Source organism: Larus michahellis, chromosome 6, assembly GCF_964199755.1.
Source record: "Larus michahellis chromosome 6, bLarMic1.1, whole genome shotgun sequence".
NCBI lineage: Eukaryota > Metazoa > Chordata > Aves > Charadriiformes > Laridae > Larus > Larus michahellis.
In genome coordinates this window covers 70211458-70230659 of record NC_133901.1, presented here as the reverse complement: position 1 = coordinate 70230659, position 19202 = coordinate 70211458, and the positions used below count along the sequence as shown (strand labels likewise).

The window sequence follows — 19202 nt, the reverse complement described above, 5'->3', positions numbered from 1 at the left end:
AGTTACTTATATATGGTATTAAATAAGAAAAAGTGACTTTTACAGACAAATGAAATTCATTATTTGAGCTTTCACTTCAGCTAACTAGTAGTTCTGCAAAAACATGGAGATTATGAAAAATTACAAAATTAAAAATACAACCCAAAATCCTTCAAACATTAATTGGACAAAGGTCACAGAGAACAGCTGGTATTTGGGAAACTGAAGCTGTTTACAATGAACCACCAGCATCTAGTTTGTTCTAGTTTATGTCACTCTTTCTTGTAGACAAGACACTATTGGCTTTGCTTTCAAAAACCACAAAAAAGCCCCAAACATCTTACCCTACAGGGAAGCTTAGGCAACCTCCACTTCCTCAAAGGTAAAAAACCCCAAACAATACCAAACAAAACAAACAGGAAGAAAACCACCCAAAAGCAAAGAGTCCAAGGATTTACTTCCCCAAAAAAATCATAGGCTGAGTTCACTCAGACTATTCTTCAGCCTATTTATTTTATTTATTTATTCTTATTTTATTTATTTATATTTAAATTAAGCTTAGGCTTGTTCACGCTGGGCTAAACCGAACACATCCAGAATGCAACATTCCCTCCCTTCTACAACAGAGTTGGTTTAAAGTTTCCATCATGTTTTTTGAGGTCAGTCTACACGCTTCAGAAGAATTCCTCCAAAGCTATAGATTTCATTATTCAGTTTAGGTACCATAAAGTATGATGTACGAGCCACAGTAACCTATTGTGGACAAATACTTACAGTGGACATTAAAGTTACACCACATCAGTTACAGAAAACTATTTACTACAAAGTTCTTTAAATGCCTTCTTTATAATCAGAAACATTCAAGATTTCTCACAGTGCTACTGAACACGATCATTGTTGTAACTCCATGAAATAGCAAGAAGTAGAAGAAAAGAATACTTGCCCACTCTCTCAGTCTGTACTGCAGCAGCCTGGTTCATGTAAAACACTCCAATCTCATTCCTGATATTTCCCATCCTCTTTAGTACCTGTATACGCTGCTCTGGATTTTTGTTTTTTAAATTACTGAAAAGTAAAATTTCATAAGCTGCTTCATAACATTTACAGCTGACGGAAAGTTGGCATTCCAAGTCTGTAGACAAGTCAGTAGCCCAGGCAAACACTGGAAAACAAAATGCAAAGCTTGCATGTCAAAGAGTATTTCCAAACAAACTTAAATCTGCGATGGTCATCATTGTGGGCATTCTCCTCTAGATAAGCATAACACCCATGTCAGAATGATCCCACAATTTCTACAGATAAGCAAACAACCCCATTACTTAAACAATCACTGTCTTGAGTTATTTTACAGCTTCAGGCATGTCACGTAGTATCTTGACAACCTCCTTACATATGACAGGCACAGTAAGCTTTCTCCAAAGAAAACAGAACTGAAGTGTAATAAACCCTCCTCCAGAAATGATACTGGTGCAGTGTTTTGAGGAAGCACAACGAAATTACTTATGTTTGTCATATAACCGAATTACAGCAGTTATCTTGTATCAGTATCATACCTTGGCACCTGGATTCTCTATGAAGACTGTGTAATATTTCTTGATCTTCTTTTGTCTGGTAATTATATTCTTCAAGATACGCTGCTCTGTTGTTTGCATTTTGAGCGAGCATTAATTGGATATCTCCACAAAGGGTTAAACACTGACAAAGAAATACTAATACTTCGGGAAGCATGCTGGCACTGAGACAACAGTAGGTATCTATTAGAAAAAAAAAATCCCATGTACGAGAGAGGGGGAAGAAAAGAATTAAACGTCAAAAGGTCTGACAATGACTGACAATGTAATTGGTTTTTATGTTACCTGTCACACTTATTCTCTGTATTCAAACACATATTCTTTTAAGAACTAACCTATTTTGAAGTCATAGTTGCTCTACACAGCTGACAACTTCAAAAGAGCAACTAAATTGTTCAAGACAAGCAGTGAATCTGGTAGTTAAAAATGCTAATCTCAGATTTGACTAAAGGAAAACTGACTTTCTACAGATTAACTCAAGTGAGATATAGCCTGAAAAATTAATTTCCAAAATGTACAGTTTAAACTTGATTCTCAAGCCTTTAAAAGACTATAAGCTGAAGAATGCTTTGAGTTGTTGTTTAAGCATATTGATGCTTTGTGTTAAGATCAACTGCTCCTGCCTCCCCCGACCCCAAGCCCTAGAAACATGGAAGCAAAATAGCAGTACTAAGCTATGGCATTTTCCAGTTAGTCACTCTCATTATTGTAGCAGTATTCTAAACAGCGCGATTTTACTTTCTTCATTTTCCTCAGTAGTACTTGAAGATGTATTTCATTTTAGAGGAGTATCCAATTCAGCTGATGAACAAGTTTGGTATTTCTGAGTCAGGCACATATTTAAATGAAATGGGCATTTCCAGGGAAAAAACATCTGCTTGAAGCGATAGCATTCAGAGCACAGAGTGCTATCTTGGTCCTGGCACCGGGACCGACTCTCCCAACTTCAAGTGCTCTGAAGCTCCAAATCTGCATCCTAAATGTCCCAATCTGTCAAAATGGCAGCATCTTTCTACCAGAGACTGGAGTTCCTCTTATTACAGGCTTCCCTCCTCAATAATTAGCTAGACACTTAGTTTAACTAAACACATGGTTGTCAGACTTGTCACTGCATGCCACCAGGATAAATCATGCATGAGGGAAGTAGGTGATATCATGAAAGGTATGCACAGGCAATGGCACAGATGATAAATACATTCTAGCAACTTACCATGGCACTGTAAAGCCAGCTTGATGTATCGTAGTGCTCTCCCATATTTCTGTAGAATCATAGCAGCATCAGATAGGACATAATAAGCCTTTGATGATTTCAGAATGAGCTGGAGTTTCATTTTATATTGCCATGATCCAGGAATCATTCCTGACTGACTGGAATGCTTACCCTTCTGAAATGAGCCCACTGTAACATGAACAGAACTCCATCAGTAAATCTCATCTCTATAACATATGGCAGAGGTTGGACACAGCTTCATCAGTATACAGACGGAATGTAAATTGCCTTATTACAGCTCTGCACAAGTAGAGTTATGCCAACTTGTCTGCCACCACATTCTTCATCTGCAAAACGGACCCAATACTTGGAATTTTTCCACGTATTCCACCTGGCAGTGGCATGCTTGAATACAGTGAGCACCGTGACAATGCAGCTAACCTCTCATTCTTTATCAGCTTTTGAAAGACGGATGCAGTGGCCAAGAATATTCTGTTAGGTAGCAGTAGAAAAGAGTGGGGAAAACCACAGGCATAACTTGGCATGTTCTCCACCAAATCCTGACAATATATGCTATGCTTCTGTATGAACAGCTCAAAGTGAGAAATCCTCCATTTGTGGGTTCAGCCTCCAGAACACAAGGAGCTGGATAACCACAGGAAAACCAATGTCTTTATCACACTAGTTTCAAGACATCCTCAGCATAAGATTATGAAGGTTCCTTCTTTGATGCTGCAGTGATTACGGAACCAGAAAGAACAGGCCACTGACTTTAGGCATACCAAAGGACAACATTTTGTCCTGACAATATCTGCACACAGAAATGAGCCTCTTACTTACAGGTGGACCTACAAGGCCTGACTTGCAAGCCCATGATCTTTAGTAAGTTCTAGAAGAACTACATGTTTACATTAGGACAAAGATGAATGTAATACAGTAACACCTCATACAGTTAAAGACACAGAATGCACGTATACTGTATCAACATACTATTCAGAAGTAGTTCTTTTCAAGAATTAAGAGTACTTACCCTTTCTATATGTATGTAAACTTACACATGTAGCAGAGAAATTACATAATTTGCATCACAGAAGACAAACAAACCCACATACTGGAGAAGCAAAAGTTTCTCCCTTACGTTTGAACTATTTTTCTCTAGGTTGAATTCAACCCTTATGACCTAAATAAGTATTAGTACTGCTACTTCAGGGAAGAACTCCAGCAATCAACTAAAATATTTTTTATCTGTGCAATATTTGTCTCCCACATCCCCCAGGAAACACTTGTTTCTAAATAGAAAAAGTTAACACGTGGACATTCTCCTTGCCAGCTGGCAAGCAGCTGCAACGTGTCATCAGTTCCAAATTGTGACGGCAGAAGACAGAGCCTGGCTGAAGGAGAGCTGAAATCAGCACACACTGTTCCTGCTGAGCTGAGGTAGGTAAAATTTCTCAGTAGATCTCGGTAAAAATTAAGTCTCACAGTCCATATTAATAGTACTGTGCAGAATTTACGCAAGCTCAACACAATGTAACTGTCTCATAGAAGTGTTAAATTCCGTAGTCACATATCTGCTAAAAATTAAGACAGTATGCATGCATCTCCAGGTCACTGACATTCAAGAGACAATCATGAAGTTGGAAGAGAAACATAAGAACGCTTAAATGAGTAACTCAAAACTGAACTTTCTTGTTATTTATAGATTTTCAAAGGGGGAACGGAGGAAAAAGGAAATAATAAAGAATTGTAAAAATATGCAAGACAGATTTCTTTCTGGGTTATGCTTACAGGGCTTCCCACCCTGCAGAGAACTCTACTACTTTCCTATACCCTTTTACAGCACTCCACAGAAAAACACAATAGTTCCAGGCTATAGTCTGAAACTTCTCAGGTTTGAGTATTTAAGCAAACAAAGCGTTTTTTATTTGCTGCTTCCTTCCACAATTGTAGAGGTACAAGAAAGAAATCAAAACCCTTGTTAACATTTTATATGCAGTTCAGCAGCAAGCATGACGTAGGAGAAAAACCTGCAGAAGTAAGAAGTTCTTCCACAAAACTTCCGAGTCAAAAAAAAAAAGAACAAAGGCTGTTTTAAAAACAACCCACACAGCTTACAGTGCTCCACATACCAAACCCCAAAATACTAAGTCCTTATGTAAGTTAACTGAAAGCCACATCTAAATAGGGTCCAGTAAAATTACCTGTTTACTAATGAAATGCTTTAATATGCAAACTATCCCAAATGAGTTATTCTTTTCATATTTAAAAGGGAACAGACTGTTCTCCGATTTTCAGTATACTACTTTGGCTCAGGCAATAATGTAATTAGTGACTCATAAGTACACTGTTTTGATAATCAAAATAAAGTAGCAGCAGTTTGTGTTGGCACTGGAAAGGTCTTATTTGCACAACAATACAACTTACTTTTGTCTAAAAATAACGCCATCTGTTTTTCCAGACACTCAGGACCACCACTGGTGGATTCATCTTCATATTTCAATGGGATTGGTGTGCTGGGGTCAGCTGCAGGAAGGTCACCCTCTTTTTTAACACTGCTGTCAACAGACTTCAAGCCCTGCAAGAAGAAGTAGTAATTTAATTTGCCTTGAAAGCAATATTTATCAAATACAGAAGACACGAAGAACTGGGTACTAGGTGAAACATCGTAAGAAAGTTGATGATAAACTTACCTCCAGGACGTAGTTGAGCACCAGCCTGCAGCGCTCCTCAGTGCCATGGCAGACAGGAAATGCACAGCTAGGCTTCAGTGAGGGGCAGCAGGGAAGGAATAAGAAGAGAATAAATATTCAACATATGAAATGTCAAAATTACCGGCTAGAAGGTGCAAATGAAAGACAGCATTAAGATGATCTGTTCACAGAACATCTGAACTCTACACTATAAAGCATCACAGTATTTCTTTCCTTTGCCTCAGTGAGCAATTCATATACCCAGTCATCTGCACTTGGTCTCTCCTGGTAACTCCAAAGACAATATGAAGAGGCGACATGAGATGACTCTATTCCATAACAGTAATTACAAAAACATCCACAGATGGCCTGCAATGCAGACCCAGGAACATAAGCAGATTCAATGGTATACAGAAATTATTTCTTAGGCCTAAACATCAAAGTTGCACTTTCGCCACCTTTGAACAACTGCCTTGGGGTTTTTTTCTAGAGGGTTGTAATTTTGTTTTCTTCTGGGATAGAGTAGAAGGGGGAGAAGAACGGGAAAATTGAGTGCTTTTGCACCTGTACAAGTTGTTGTATTTTCAGCTGATCAACCTTGAAGTGTTAGAAATTAAGATAGCAGTAAGAGTTACTGATTTTTCTTTTTTTTTTTTCCTTTTTTTTTTTTTTTTTTTTTTTTTTAAGGAAATCTTGCTCTTTGCTAGTCAGCACAGACATTAGAAAAAAGGTTTAGCTTTTGACCAACGAGAGTCATTTCATAATCACAACCCTATATGGGTAAGACAAGTAAAACATCAGAAGAAAAAGTAAAATGCTATGAACAGTTTCTTCACTGATCTTCCCAGTTTCTTATATCCCTCTATTTTGTTTCAATAACAACGCACAGAAAGCGCAATGAAGGTAGCAATATTACACTTCTGATTCTTTCATGAAGCACGTTTATGTTAATGAAGTTTCAGGAATACTGTGGTTGTGCACTCAGTGTCCCCTTAGACACAACATGTACGCATGTACAAAGTAAAGCTTCACCTCTTTTTTAAAGTTAACTATAACCAAAATTTCAAGGAAATCAAACTGCCGTATTCTGAGCAGTTACCTTGGAAAGACAATTCAAGAGGGAAATCGAAGACTATCTCTGTGGATACAAAGTATCTGATGCTCCCAGGAAAAAAAAAAAACAAACCCAAAATGTTACTCTTGCTCCAGAAGAAAAATACTAAGATAACCTCGGTATCCACACAAACTTGTAGTCACCTACAGCTCTTACACATGGCCACAGCTGGCAGTATTTTCTCTGCTCCTGCAACAGGAATAGTTTTCCTGCAGCCAGCTATGCAGAATCATGCCATAAAGGACATGTGCAAGATGGTGGGGGAAATCTACATTAAACTTGCGATACTGTAAAATTCAAAGATCTCAAATTTTATGAGCAGCTCATGAAAAGTTTCTTTCCCCACTGCTCATGCTTCAGTTAATCTGAAAAGAAAACTAACAAGGAACTGAATTTCAATAACAAACTTTGCTACATGAACTGAAATCTTTCAAGAAAACCCTTAAATCTGCAATTTCACTTACACGTATTCGATGAACAGACTTGTATTTTTCTGGTACTGATAACTCTCCAACAGATTTGATTATAGCCACTGCTTTATTGTCATCTGGTGGATCAGAACTATTACTGTAAGAACCATTTTCATCACTGTCTGGCATTTCTTCCTCTTCCTCACTATAACTTTCATCAGAATTTCCATTTATAGGGAAGTCTGTAGTGTCTTCTTTTTTAGGTTCATCCAACTGAAAAAGCTCTGATAGCATGTAGTTTGCTGAAGCAATAATCTTTTTAAGTAAGAGAAAAAAGAATTAGTGATTTGTTTTCAAGTTAAATTTTTCTTTTCAGAGGCAACATCAATATAATTTGTCTTAAAATAAGGAATAAACAGTACACGCAAATAGGTATTTGATAAGCTGCAAATACAGCCTGTACACATACACACTGCATGACCATATTTTGAGCACTGAATTTTATTATCATTTAAGAAGCAAATGGCTGGAGACAGCATCTTATCAACTATCCGTGCACGTGCATGCAGCCCCTGCCATCAAGCTTACCCACACTTGGTTTTAACCCCCAGCTGACAAGATCTTCATCTCTTGCTTTGCAAGCGAGAGCATAAAGGTAAGAATTGGGAATACGGGCAACCATGGCCCGAGATGATTTTGTTTGTTTTTTTCTTAAAAGAAAGATAAGTAAATAAGGGCAGCTCTTGATCATCCTGTTTACTTCTTTTGAGTGCAATCCTAACAAATTTCTTGTTCAATCACATCTTTTGATTCTCTCAAACTCCAGCTATGCTGCGTTTCAGAGCAGCTTTTACCTTCTCTGCCTTTGTTCTAATTCAGGCAAGAAAGGTAAAATCTGTCTTTAAGAAAAAAAAAAAAAAACCAACCAGCATCTATCTTCTTAGTTAATGGTAAGGAGGTATTTACCCTTCCTCTTCTCTGGACTGGTGTTGCACGGAGAAGAATGAGGAAGTAATGAAAGTTATGTTTTCACAGGACTAAGCATTCAGGGTTCTGCATTATTCCTTCCCACTTCTTCAGTTTATTCATCTACATACTTTAATATTACACATTACCATAGTTTCAAAATACATTGATGAATTAGGAGATATTACATACAAGCATTTAAAAGCTATCCTGTAGCAGCAGCAACATTCACAGTACTAAAAGTTTAGAGCATGAAGAAATCAACTTCTCAAAAAAACCCATCAGAAAAAACACACCACCAAAACTGACAACCCAACAAATAAGATATTCAAATTGAAACTCAAGAGGGCAAAGAGGACACCAGAGCACAAACAGCATGTACCTGTAGGTAACTGTAGCTTGCTTCTCTCCCTTGCAGAGGGAGGAGGAAGTACCACAAAAAATAAAACCAGATGCTTTACAACGATTTACACAAAGCTATAAGAAAACACGTCATTCTTACTTGAGGATGTCTGCCATTGTCCAGTAACTTAAGACAATTAAGGAGCAACGTTCTGATAGTGCCATAGTGTTTCTTGTTCTGGTTTTTCTTCAGCATCATATTGCAAGCAACTCTAAAAGGAAGTTAAACTAGTAAATCCCTGGATAATTTCTTCGTGCTAAAAGGAAAAGCTTTATACAATACTACTGCAAGCGTAGATCTCCCAAACTTCATGATGGGTCTACAAGACTTACTCAGTAAGAGTGAAGTTTACATGAGAAATGGTGAAAAGGAGAAAGTCTGTTTTGATTTAGTGGGACTGAGGCTTACCAAGCCTATGTGTAAAAGACGACTTTCATTTCATAATTTTTGGTCTGTATTGAAAGGTTTTCCGAGGTGCTGCTGCAGTACTCCGAAATGTATGAGTATGCTGCAGGATACATTTTTTCCTTAATAAATACAACTGCACAAAGAATTAAATATTACAACAAAAATTGTAAAAACTCACTTGTATAGAAGAATTGCCACTGGCATTGTAAAAGGGTTTTGGTATTTGTCTTCTGTCTCTTCACAAAGGGTGGTCAGGTCATAGAGCTTTACAATATCACTCCCGCTTGCTGAAAGTTAAGAGCTTTCATTAGTCAACATGACATCAACATAAATCTTTTTAAATTGATTTAAATCTACTTACCCTTAAATAGCCAATACGTATGTCCTTCTTTGGTGCAATTTGATTTCAGAAAAGATAAGATATTTTGAGCAATATCTTTTATCACTTTGGTAGAAAAATTAGAGTTTTCCAAATTGGGAATATCTTCTGTCTTGATCATTTCATATTTCTGCAAGGAATATGTTAAAGCTCAAGATCAGGATGGTTTTCTGCCACCTACCCCTCCAAAATCTATACATCACTGTCTCTTATCAGCTGGTAAAAGAAACAAAGGCTACTATTATGATACGCTGTCACAATAAATTGAGTTAATTTCTCTGATTTACTATAAAAGCAAGCACATCTTGATTACATTACTCAATAAAAGTGTTAAAGAGGACTCATTTGTACGACAAACATGGTAAAGTAAAAGGGGAATAAGAGGTGAAAAAAAACCCACAAACGTGCAACACCTAACTATTACTTCAATAAAAACTAGTCAGCCTGGTAACTATATGCTACCAGCTACAACAGAGACTCAGCTGGTACGCGTGGTCTATTGTAAAATAGCAAATACAAACAAAGGTTTAAAAAGTATGCATCTCTCTTGGCAAGCAAACACTACAGATTTTAAGATGTAAGAAACTGGTGTATTTCTGCTGCTAGATTTTTTTATGTTTGCCTTCATTCATACATTGGGGGAAGAAGGAACCTTGCATGCACGGAAGGGAGGAAAAAAAGAAAAAGAATACAGCATTTTTGGATGATTGTTGCAAGCTGTGTAGACGCTTCTCATTCTGCAATAAAGGATTTTTGTAATCTTTTTGTCAGAACAGTAAGATTAGAAAGAGATCTGTTACAACTGAAGCAATTTCAGAAACTGAAGAATGGATGAACGAGGCATAAATGCAAAGAGACTGTCTTACCTGAACAATCCCATTAACATGAAAGCACATCACAAGCTCTGGTACGTTGCATATCAAGTTGTCCAACCAATAGTCAATTCCTGTTAGCACATTTATTGGCTTGTTGTTATCCCTGAAAACAACCATTTCTAGTGTTATTTAAGTATTTATCTACTCTTCAGAATATATTAAGGATGTTTACTAATTTAAGTCACCTGAGATGATACTAAACAATTTGCGAATTGTTCTATTTTAAAAGAGGCAAACATGGAATTATATCCAACAAAACAGATGTACTGATCTCTTCAATGGAATACACTCACTTTCCCTTAGCAGTTTTGAATTCTTGCCCACACTAATACTGAAACTTTAACAGGCTTCAGATGTCACACTATTACCAAGGTAACAAGTACTTAAAAAGTTCTAAAGGAACAGCAGTATTAGCTACAATTAATTATACTGCAAGCCTTCTCCCAGACCTTCCAAAATTCCTTGCAAAACAAGGTACTGTTAATTCCTAGATGTCTTAAAAAGATGACAAATACATCAAGCAAGCTTTAGTTTTTGCTCACTCTTTGACTATACATAGGAAAGAACAGGAAAAAAAACCCAACAAACAGTAATCCAGTGATCCACATAAAGTATTAGTGAACAGTAAGACAGTCAGAACTTAGTCCTACTATAGTCACAAATTTTAAGTACTTATGAAGTGCCCAACTGGCAATTATTGAAATTCAAAATCCTGGTAAGAGAGATATTACAGCCCTCTTCTAAAAATAGCAATAGAATGAAATTAAGGACTAAATGTACGGAAGTGTTTTCACACTCAACGTTCACACTGAAGCGAAGGAAGGTTGCAAAGCGACAGTACTTCCAAATAAAGATTTAGTTGCAGAGCCAGAAAAAGCAGCAGAGCATCTCGAGTCACAGTGCAGTGGCACAGCTATGGGACTGTTTCTGTTTTCCAGCGCTTTACCATGCCATCACCACTTAAAGTCTAAAGCATGAATTTTATTCTTTAAACTGCACGTAAAACTTACGAATCAACCAAACAAAAGGCAGGCAGCTAAACAGGAAGCAAAGCATCAAGTCAGTCAAGGCTGGCATACGTTTATCTTCAACTTAAAAACTCACCTGAGACGCAAGCTCACAGCAGGGTATCTCCCACCTCCAAATATAGGCATATTCGATCCTACTAACATGTGGATATCTTCAAAGGTCCACAAGATATTACGAACAAAGTCATTTTTAAGTCCCTTCATTAAGAGAAAAAAATTGATCTATAAATCACTGTTATAAAACATGTTCTCCATGACATTCTGCAGAACTATGAGAAAGCAAGAAGCAAAAGCAGCAAATAAAAGACAGCGCGTAATGAACTATGCTACGCATTCACATTAACTTAAAAGACTGAAATCACAGATGCCACAAAAGCTACTTCTACAGGGGGCTTTAGTTTTTCTCTTCGTTCCAATTTAGACCCAATTTTAAAATGTTGTATTAAATTGGGGGTTCAGTGTTTGAGCTCAAATTTCACATATAGCATACCTGACTGTTTTCCCCGTCATTGAACAAAGTAGTCAGGTTTTGTTCTTTGGGGGCTGAGGCCACATGCCCCACTATATATGAGGGTTCAAGAGGCACACTTCCCTGTGAAAAGCACAAGGATAAGGAGTGATTCTGCTGCTAAGGTAAAGTTAGGCCATTAAAATAAATTTTAACAACAAAAGCATATAAGGGAAAAACCTTTACCTCTAACTTCTTTAAATAAATACGTATTAAATTACAAAAAGCCTCTGGTCAGTGACTAGAATGGTTCTTAGCTAGTACCGAAGTTTTGTGCTTAATATTGTCATAGGCTTTGAAAAAAATCAGAAAGTTTTTACAGAAATCCTTTATTACCCCATGGTCAGCACCAGATTATCAGTCTCCAGAATGTAAAGCCTCTATCCTAATGTCTTATAAATTAAAGTGACACCATCCAAATGCACCACAGCTTCTTTATGATAAAGATTCTGCCATAATAGGCAATAGTTCCTCAGGAAGGTGGAAGAGAGAAACAGTCCTTTTTCTAAAAGCTTTCATGTACTTAAATATTTCTCCACTTAGAATATTACTACACCACAAGACACGCAGTTACAATTCTATGGCTAATGTAGGTTCAAGCCTTCATAAATTAGATGACCAAGTCATTTGGCAAGACAGTTGGTAATACTGTCTAAGCATAACTAGAGCATCATTATTATATTAACATAGACTGAATAGAACATATCTTTCGACCTCTCAAAAATTTAATCAATTCCTGTATTATATTACTCAAAAAACCCACAGTAATTAACAGTTTTCATAAATAAGCTTAGCCACAGACTGAAACCCTGGATTAGGGCCTAATGCTAATCACAACTTGTTGCATAATTACTATACACATCTCTCCCTTCCACTTGCGTAATCTCATACCAAGTATTTGTAAATGTTGCTTCACTGTTTTGCAAATGTTTTCATAGATCTTCATTTTCCTCTTCACCTAATAAATTCAGGGCCGTGCAGATTCATTTTAATGGCAGATTTAAAGAGAAAGGCCAAAACCTTAGGCTTCCGTACACACCTTCTGAATATCAGATTTTCCTACTTTTAAGTAAAGTCATTGATGACTACTCCTAGCCAAATGTTTTGTTTCTCAGAAACGCATAGATAAGTATGTGTTTAGTATTACAGTGACAGAAAAAAATTTCTGAAATTTAGAGCTCTGAAACACTGGCATAAGCTAAATTGTACATATTGCCAAGTTCTTCCCGTGCCTTAGTTCATTTCTTTCAGCAAAGAGTACTGCAGCAGCACCTCTGAAAACCTTTCAATACATATGTCTCTAGAAAAAGTAAGGTGTCATTTAAAACACATATACACTAACCTGGTTAGAGGCACCTGGATCTTCAGATAATGAAGAAGGCATTTCAAACGGAGCTGGCCAGGAGGCCCTTCCGGCTTCGTCACTCTCACCTGAAACAGGACCCTCCTGGTGCTGTTTTGAAGTGGAAGGGACAGGCTGAGCAGCTCCATCACCATTAATGCTGACAAAGCAACATTAAAAAGTTCAGTCAACAATATGCAAAGAGATCTATTTTAGAATTGTTGTATTTGATGCATTGTTCTCAGAGAAAGACTTTGCTAATACGCTAAAAGACTGCTATATTGACAAGTTGTTCATTGCTCAAACTCCTACAAAATTACAGCAGGTGTCACAATCTACCTTGTATATTTTAAATTGTTCTTCCCTCAAACCCAGAAATACTGAGATATGCAGTTAATTAAGTCATGCTGTTTATTTTATCCTTTAATACTTTAATTTTACTTTAAAATACTTCAGTTTCTGTTAAAACATGTACATGTTATTTCCTGATCTCATCCCTGAATTTCCTCTGTATAAGGATAAAATCAGTACATAAGACAGACCATAATGGAATTTTATCATTTACTTCAAGACAACAAACCAGGCAAAAGTAATTGGTGCAGAATTCAAGATTCATGCGGATGTAAGGTTACCTGTAATACAAAAATTTAGAAAGTATAGCCTTCTGGTACCAGTGTTCTTTACTCTTCTTTTTTCTTTGCCACTTCTGATCGATCAGCCTTTGATAAAACTCTTTCAGCCATGTCCAGTCCCCTGTCTAGGCAATATCATAGATATGAAATTAATATCAAGAAGCATCTACAAAGTAAATCAAGTGCCTTATTCACTTATGAATACTCATACACAACAACAAAAGAACCCCAGAAAATAAGTTCACAGCTAAGGTCTTGAATTGGTCCTTTAATGAAAGTGTATCTTCTAGAAAAGTTATATTCTTACTGAAAAGTTGAGTTCATTAGAAAGTCAGACACCTAGTAAGAGGCTACACAGTAAAAAATACTTATTAATAATAAAAACAGTAATATAGCAATAAATAGTGGGACTGTAATTTAATCCTACAATACCATAAATATAGGACACCAGATGTGGTTCATGAGGAAACAGACTGCTGCAGAATACAGCACCTTTTGTAATTGCATGAGTCTCAAGAATTTTGATACATATATGCTTTCTTACTGGCTACAGTATTCTTGAAATAATGCATTTTGACATTATAACATACTTAAAGAAACAAATGGTTAACCTGAGATGATCTCATGAAGAGTTCTTGTATATCTAGTTCATCCAACAGAAGCGTCCGTCCAATGCGATGTACTGCCATGCTCACATGCGACTTGCTATAAGGTATCTTCAGAAGTTTTTTAATATTCTTGCAGGAGAAAAGAGAACAGAGATAATATTCAATCTAATTATACTGCACTGTAAGGCAATTCTTAGGAAATTGAAAGCAAAGAACACACTACTAATATTGGAGCGGCATGGGCAGGCAAATAAAACCTTATAGCACCAGTGATTTTGAAGGCGGCCATTCCACAAGAAGCTGTATTTGTTGAGGTCAGAGAACATGAATGACAACGATAAAGAGACCAAGCAGTCAGTATAAACCACATACATGGTTTATACTCTCTCTTTGGATCATCGCAGGTATCATCAAAAGTGACAAAAAATGCAAGTGGATGGTCTGGATTTTAAAAGCTTTATCTTCACCACAGGAATACCAACGCTGTGTCAGATATCCAGAGGAATTTGGATAGAAATCTAAGTCTGAATAAAACTCTGTCAAACGTGTATGCTTCCTCTACTGAATAGCCTCATCTTAATTCTGCAGATATTACCAGCACCAAAAAAGCCAGCAAAACTCAGAGGAAAGAAGCTGGACAGGGAGTTATCTCTTCTAGATAAGAATAGAAAAAAAAATTATATCCAAATAACCAATTTCAAAGACACAAGACAACTACATTGCAAGACTGATGTGCTGCATTCACTAAACTGCATATTTTAGCTGATGATTGTTTGTAGAAATCCACAGGAAATATGATTTTATCTGTACACGTCTTACTCGGTGATCAAAACTCCCTTAAATGACAGCAAGAGTTAGGTGATCTGTTTGTGTTTCACTAGGTGATCTTTGCTTTCCTTCAAAGGGAAAAGATGCCAGACGCCATGACAGCATCTTAAAATAAGGCTTATACAACATAAGAGTTTGGATGATGGAACTTAAAGTTATACATACCTCTGAATCAGACACAACATCGACATCATTTCCAACCGAGTCAATGAAGTCATATGCCATCCCAAAGCTGTTTGGAAAACATTACACGTTAAGATAAATGCAGTGTGACAGGAAACAGAGATCTCTTTCTCCAAAGTTTATTAAATCTTTGAAAGCTTTTACTTCATCAAAAGAAGAATCTAGCTAAACATTATCAGGTGTAACAATCTAAAGTTAATAAACAGAATCATTTTGACATTCTACAAGTTTTCCGAAGATATTATTGGAAGTGCTCAGATCCAATTTCAAGACGTTCTAAAATGTATTTTAAGTTTTGTTGAAATCAAGAAAATCATAACTATTTAGCGTTCTTTAAGACAGCTACGGGAAACTAGAGACATTAATTTTATTTATTTTTAACACTAACAATGGGAACAGTTTTTCAAAGTATTTATGTTTAAGTCATTAAGCATGTTAAAGTCTTTCATTTTAGCAGCTGTCACTTCATTTTATCTCTTATGTAAGTTTTCTAAAACTGGCCTACATGTTTTAACAAGCACATCCTTGTATCTTAATAAGCCACCTTCATTAGCGCCTCTTTAAATTACAAGGTATTAAATTAGAATACTTCAATGTACAGGTCATTCTTTCAAATTAAACCAGATATTACTATAACCCAACCAAATACATGATGCGTGTCCAAAATTTTATACTTTCACTACTAGCTTTTTAATATTGACTCTAGACACAAGTAAACATAATACATGAACAGGAAAAATTCATAAAGCCTTGAGAACCATGTTAACCTGCTCAAAAACGTACACCTGCTAAAACAGATTACGAGGATTTAAACAGACCCTTCACAAACCGTTAAATTTCACTAACTAGTTGACTTAGCGTGAATTCACTCACTCAGCACAGGATTTAAGCTTCCTACTTATAAACACTCTGAAATCAACTCATCCAACTATTTAACAAACATCCGTACTGGTTTTGCCCCTTATTCCACCTTCTTCATTCACTCTTGACACAATTATGAAATTTCCTTTGCCATTAGTTAGCCAGTTCCAGTTTCTATAGATCCAGAAGAGCTATAAATTGGCCCAGTAACTTTCAAGGGGAACAACATTTGTTCCATTTTCACCTGTTATCAAAAGCAGAATGTCTGGCTGAACCTATCTAGTTTGGTTTTGACCACCTGACAACAGACAACCAGAGAAGAACATGAAGTCACTTTGCCTGTCTCAGGCAAAGTGTCGACATGAACTTAAAAAAATTAATAATAATCAACAGCATTATCAGCATGATTAATCACAAAGGAGACAAGATTATAGCATACAGGCAAGAACTAAGGATGAAAAAGTAGAGGGAGAATGGTTAAGAAAAAGCAATAGCCAGTTGCTATGGTAAAGTCTGTACTTTATATTTTGGGTTACACAGGGTCCAAGTTCACTGTTAGATTTATTCTTAAAATCCTGGAAAAAAAAAATAAATAGAGTCTGCTGTTATTTACCTTGAAAATGGTTTACTTTTTTTGTTGTTTCCAAGAATGGTTGTACCTGCTGGTCCCAGCTTGGCGCTTTCACGTAACCAGTTAGCAGGTGGAAGTTTCAAGTCTGTCTTCTCCTGAAGACGGGCAAACGCTGCTTGTGGTGGGGCGGATGAGTATTTCACCACGGCACTGCTTTTCACTTCATTCCCACCAAGAAACAATACTGACCCCTGGTTTTCAAAGAAAAATTAGTCTTTCGTTTATAAAAAAACAGCAATTAAAATGATCAGACTTGCTCTATGATAAGCTAATTTTAATGGTAAGCAACCAAAGCCCTGTCCTGCATTTGCTCAGTTTTCTCCTATACGCGTTCAAAAGTATTTCAGTTACCCTGATTCTGACACTTGCATCAAGAATATGCTCCACTTCCTGAGTTATAAGACTAAAGTGCTATTAAGGTCAGCTCCCCACGGAATGTGAAATTACTCAGAAAGGCCAAAATCAAAATATAATTCCCACTAATGCTGCAAAACCTCGTGAAAGTAAGTGTTCACTAACAAACACCACCATTAAAGCTAAACACGTTTCTGCTTTAATGAGTAAGCCTTATGACTGCATACTTCCTTTCAAATATAGCAAAACACGCAGCTGTCACACTTGCGTTAAGGGCCTTAAACTGATACATGTCAAGGGAAAAACAGATCCACAGGACACCATTTATGTAAATAGAATGCACCACACTGCACTTAGGCATAACAACAGAAATACTGCTTACAATTAAAGCTTAATCATAATTAGCACGTTCCCTACTGTACTCCGCTCCACACAACAGCGTTCCCTCACTCGCCAAACTGGAAAGAGGACGTACGCCTGTGAGGCAACTTAAAACATTCCTGTGGGCTGTGTTTACAGCCCCGCGCCTCAGCCCGGCCGGCCCTGCTACACCAGCCGCCAACGCGGCGGGCGGAGCGGGGTGCCCCCCTCCGTGCCGTTACCTGCTTAGGCTCCTCGGCGTCTCCCCTCAGCGGGGCAGCAGCCCCGACACCGCAGAGCTCCTCCATTTTCGGCCCTCCCGCAAGCGGGGGACCGCTGTCAGCGCGCGCTACCGGCCGGGGGGGGGAGCCGCAGGCCGGGAACAACTGTCTCTCGCGAGACTTCCCGAGAAGCCCACGAGGGCGCGGGCCAATAGGGGCGCGCGGGGCGTGAGGAGGCGGGCGGCGGCGGGCAATGGTGGCTTTCTGTGGGGTGCGGGGCCTCTCGCCCGCCTCCGGGCTTAGTTTGGGTTTTCTAGGCGGCTTCCCGCCCCTCAAGGGTGCTGACCTGAGGCGGGTGGTTACGGTGGGGCTGTACCATCGTGCTGTTCTGTGCTGGACCGGGAGAATGAGGCGCTGCGGCCTTCGTGGCGCGTTTCTGTCTGGTGGGGAGCTGCCGAGCCTCTGGGGCCTGCTCACGCCCCGTGCTCCCGAACCCCGGCTTACCTGAGTTGTCTCAGCCTTGTCTTGAGAAAGGACTGTCACATTGCCGTGTTAGGTAGCTTAGGTAAGGGAGTGAGCCAGTAGGGCTTATTGATGGGGTTTGCAGACACACTGAATAACTGTAACCTTCATGAAAGCAGTGAACACCTGGCAATGGGGCACCATGGCGGGGGGGGGGGGTGATCAAGAATTGTAGTGCGTTGGTCTCATACACTGAATTTGACAAAGGCTTAGCTGCGATGGCCTAAGCAAGCAAATGGTGCCTTGACTAGTGCCCAAAGAATTTTTCATGTTTATTATTTTCCTCTTAGATTATATTCTTTATTCTCTGTGCTACAAGAGACTGCAGTTTATGACTGGTCAGGAAGTACAAATGCTGACTGGCTGTCATCATCCTCCCAGACAATGCATATAGAGCAACTGGGCCAGCAACTGCCTCTCTTTACTGGGGTACTTTTCTGTCCTGTCACTGATCCTCATGGAGCTTAGGTGATCCTAGTAATTTCGAAATTATTTCTATCAAAGTTGATTGAAAATGGCCTGAAAGTTTGAAAATTATGAGATGTCAGAGACAGAAAAAGCAGTTGCATAAGTCTAAACCACTCTAATTTTGCGTATTTTTATGAACACAAAATATATGCCTTTTAGCAGTAACAATATTATAAATACAACAATGGAAAGACACATAGAATTTATTTAAGAAATATAATTATTTAAGGTAATGTTTTAAAGCAGTTTTGAAAATTTAATTATTTGTTCCTTATGTTCCTTTGGAATCTTTATGGTGTTAGGAGGGGACCTTTTTTAAGTTTCATCCTTAAACTTTTTCAGCCTTACCCATACCTTGCTGGAAAACAGCAGTAAATACAAAACTGTTGCAGCCCTGCAGGAAAAAAAAAGGGGGATTTTAGTGGAGTAATACTTTTAAAGGCCAAAGTGCTGTGTGTTTGAGTTCGCAATGATAGGCCCCAAGTTACTGAACCTGAAAATGAATGACAACAAATTGTAGCTTCCTCTGCCGGTCACGCTCTTTATTCTTCTGTAGTAGTTTCTATCACTGGCTTAGTTTTAAAAATAGCATGAGTTATCTCCGCAGCCTTCTGATCTGATCCTGACACGTTTAGACATTGGGACAGTTCA

The 19202-nt window shown here is 38.0% G+C and overlaps 1 protein-coding gene across 1 annotated transcript in view; it reads right to left on the bottom strand.

Moving 5' to 3' along the window:
* Nucleotides 1-17731, bottom strand: part of EDRF1 (erythroid differentiation regulatory factor 1) — a 28043-nt gene extending 10312 nt beyond the window's left edge. The window contains exons 1-18 of the mRNA XM_074591956.1: nt 17583-17731; nt 16609-16817; nt 15117-15183; nt 14127-14252; nt 13516-13640; nt 12884-13043; nt 11524-11625; nt 11110-11231; nt 9997-10108; nt 9113-9260; nt 8930-9038; nt 8443-8554; nt 7029-7289; nt 5451-5522; nt 5185-5335; nt 2761-2949; nt 1533-1733; nt 923-1141 (exon numbers count right to left, since the gene is read on the bottom strand). Of these exons, the coding sequence (XP_074448057.1) occupies nt 923-1141; nt 1533-1733; nt 2761-2949; nt 5185-5335; nt 5451-5522; nt 7029-7289; nt 8443-8554; nt 8930-9038; nt 9113-9260; nt 9997-10108; nt 11110-11231; nt 11524-11625; nt 12884-13043; nt 13516-13640; nt 14127-14252; nt 15117-15183; nt 16609-16817; nt 17583-17648 (2551 nt within the window). The 5' untranslated portion in view covers nt 17649-17731. The remainder of the gene's footprint in view (nt 1-922; nt 1142-1532; nt 1734-2760; nt 2950-5184; nt 5336-5450; nt 5523-7028; nt 7290-8442; nt 8555-8929; nt 9039-9112; nt 9261-9996; nt 10109-11109; nt 11232-11523; nt 11626-12883; nt 13044-13515; nt 13641-14126; nt 14253-15116; nt 15184-16608; nt 16818-17582) is intronic.
* Between the last annotated feature and the right edge of the window lie 1471 nt (nt 17732-19202).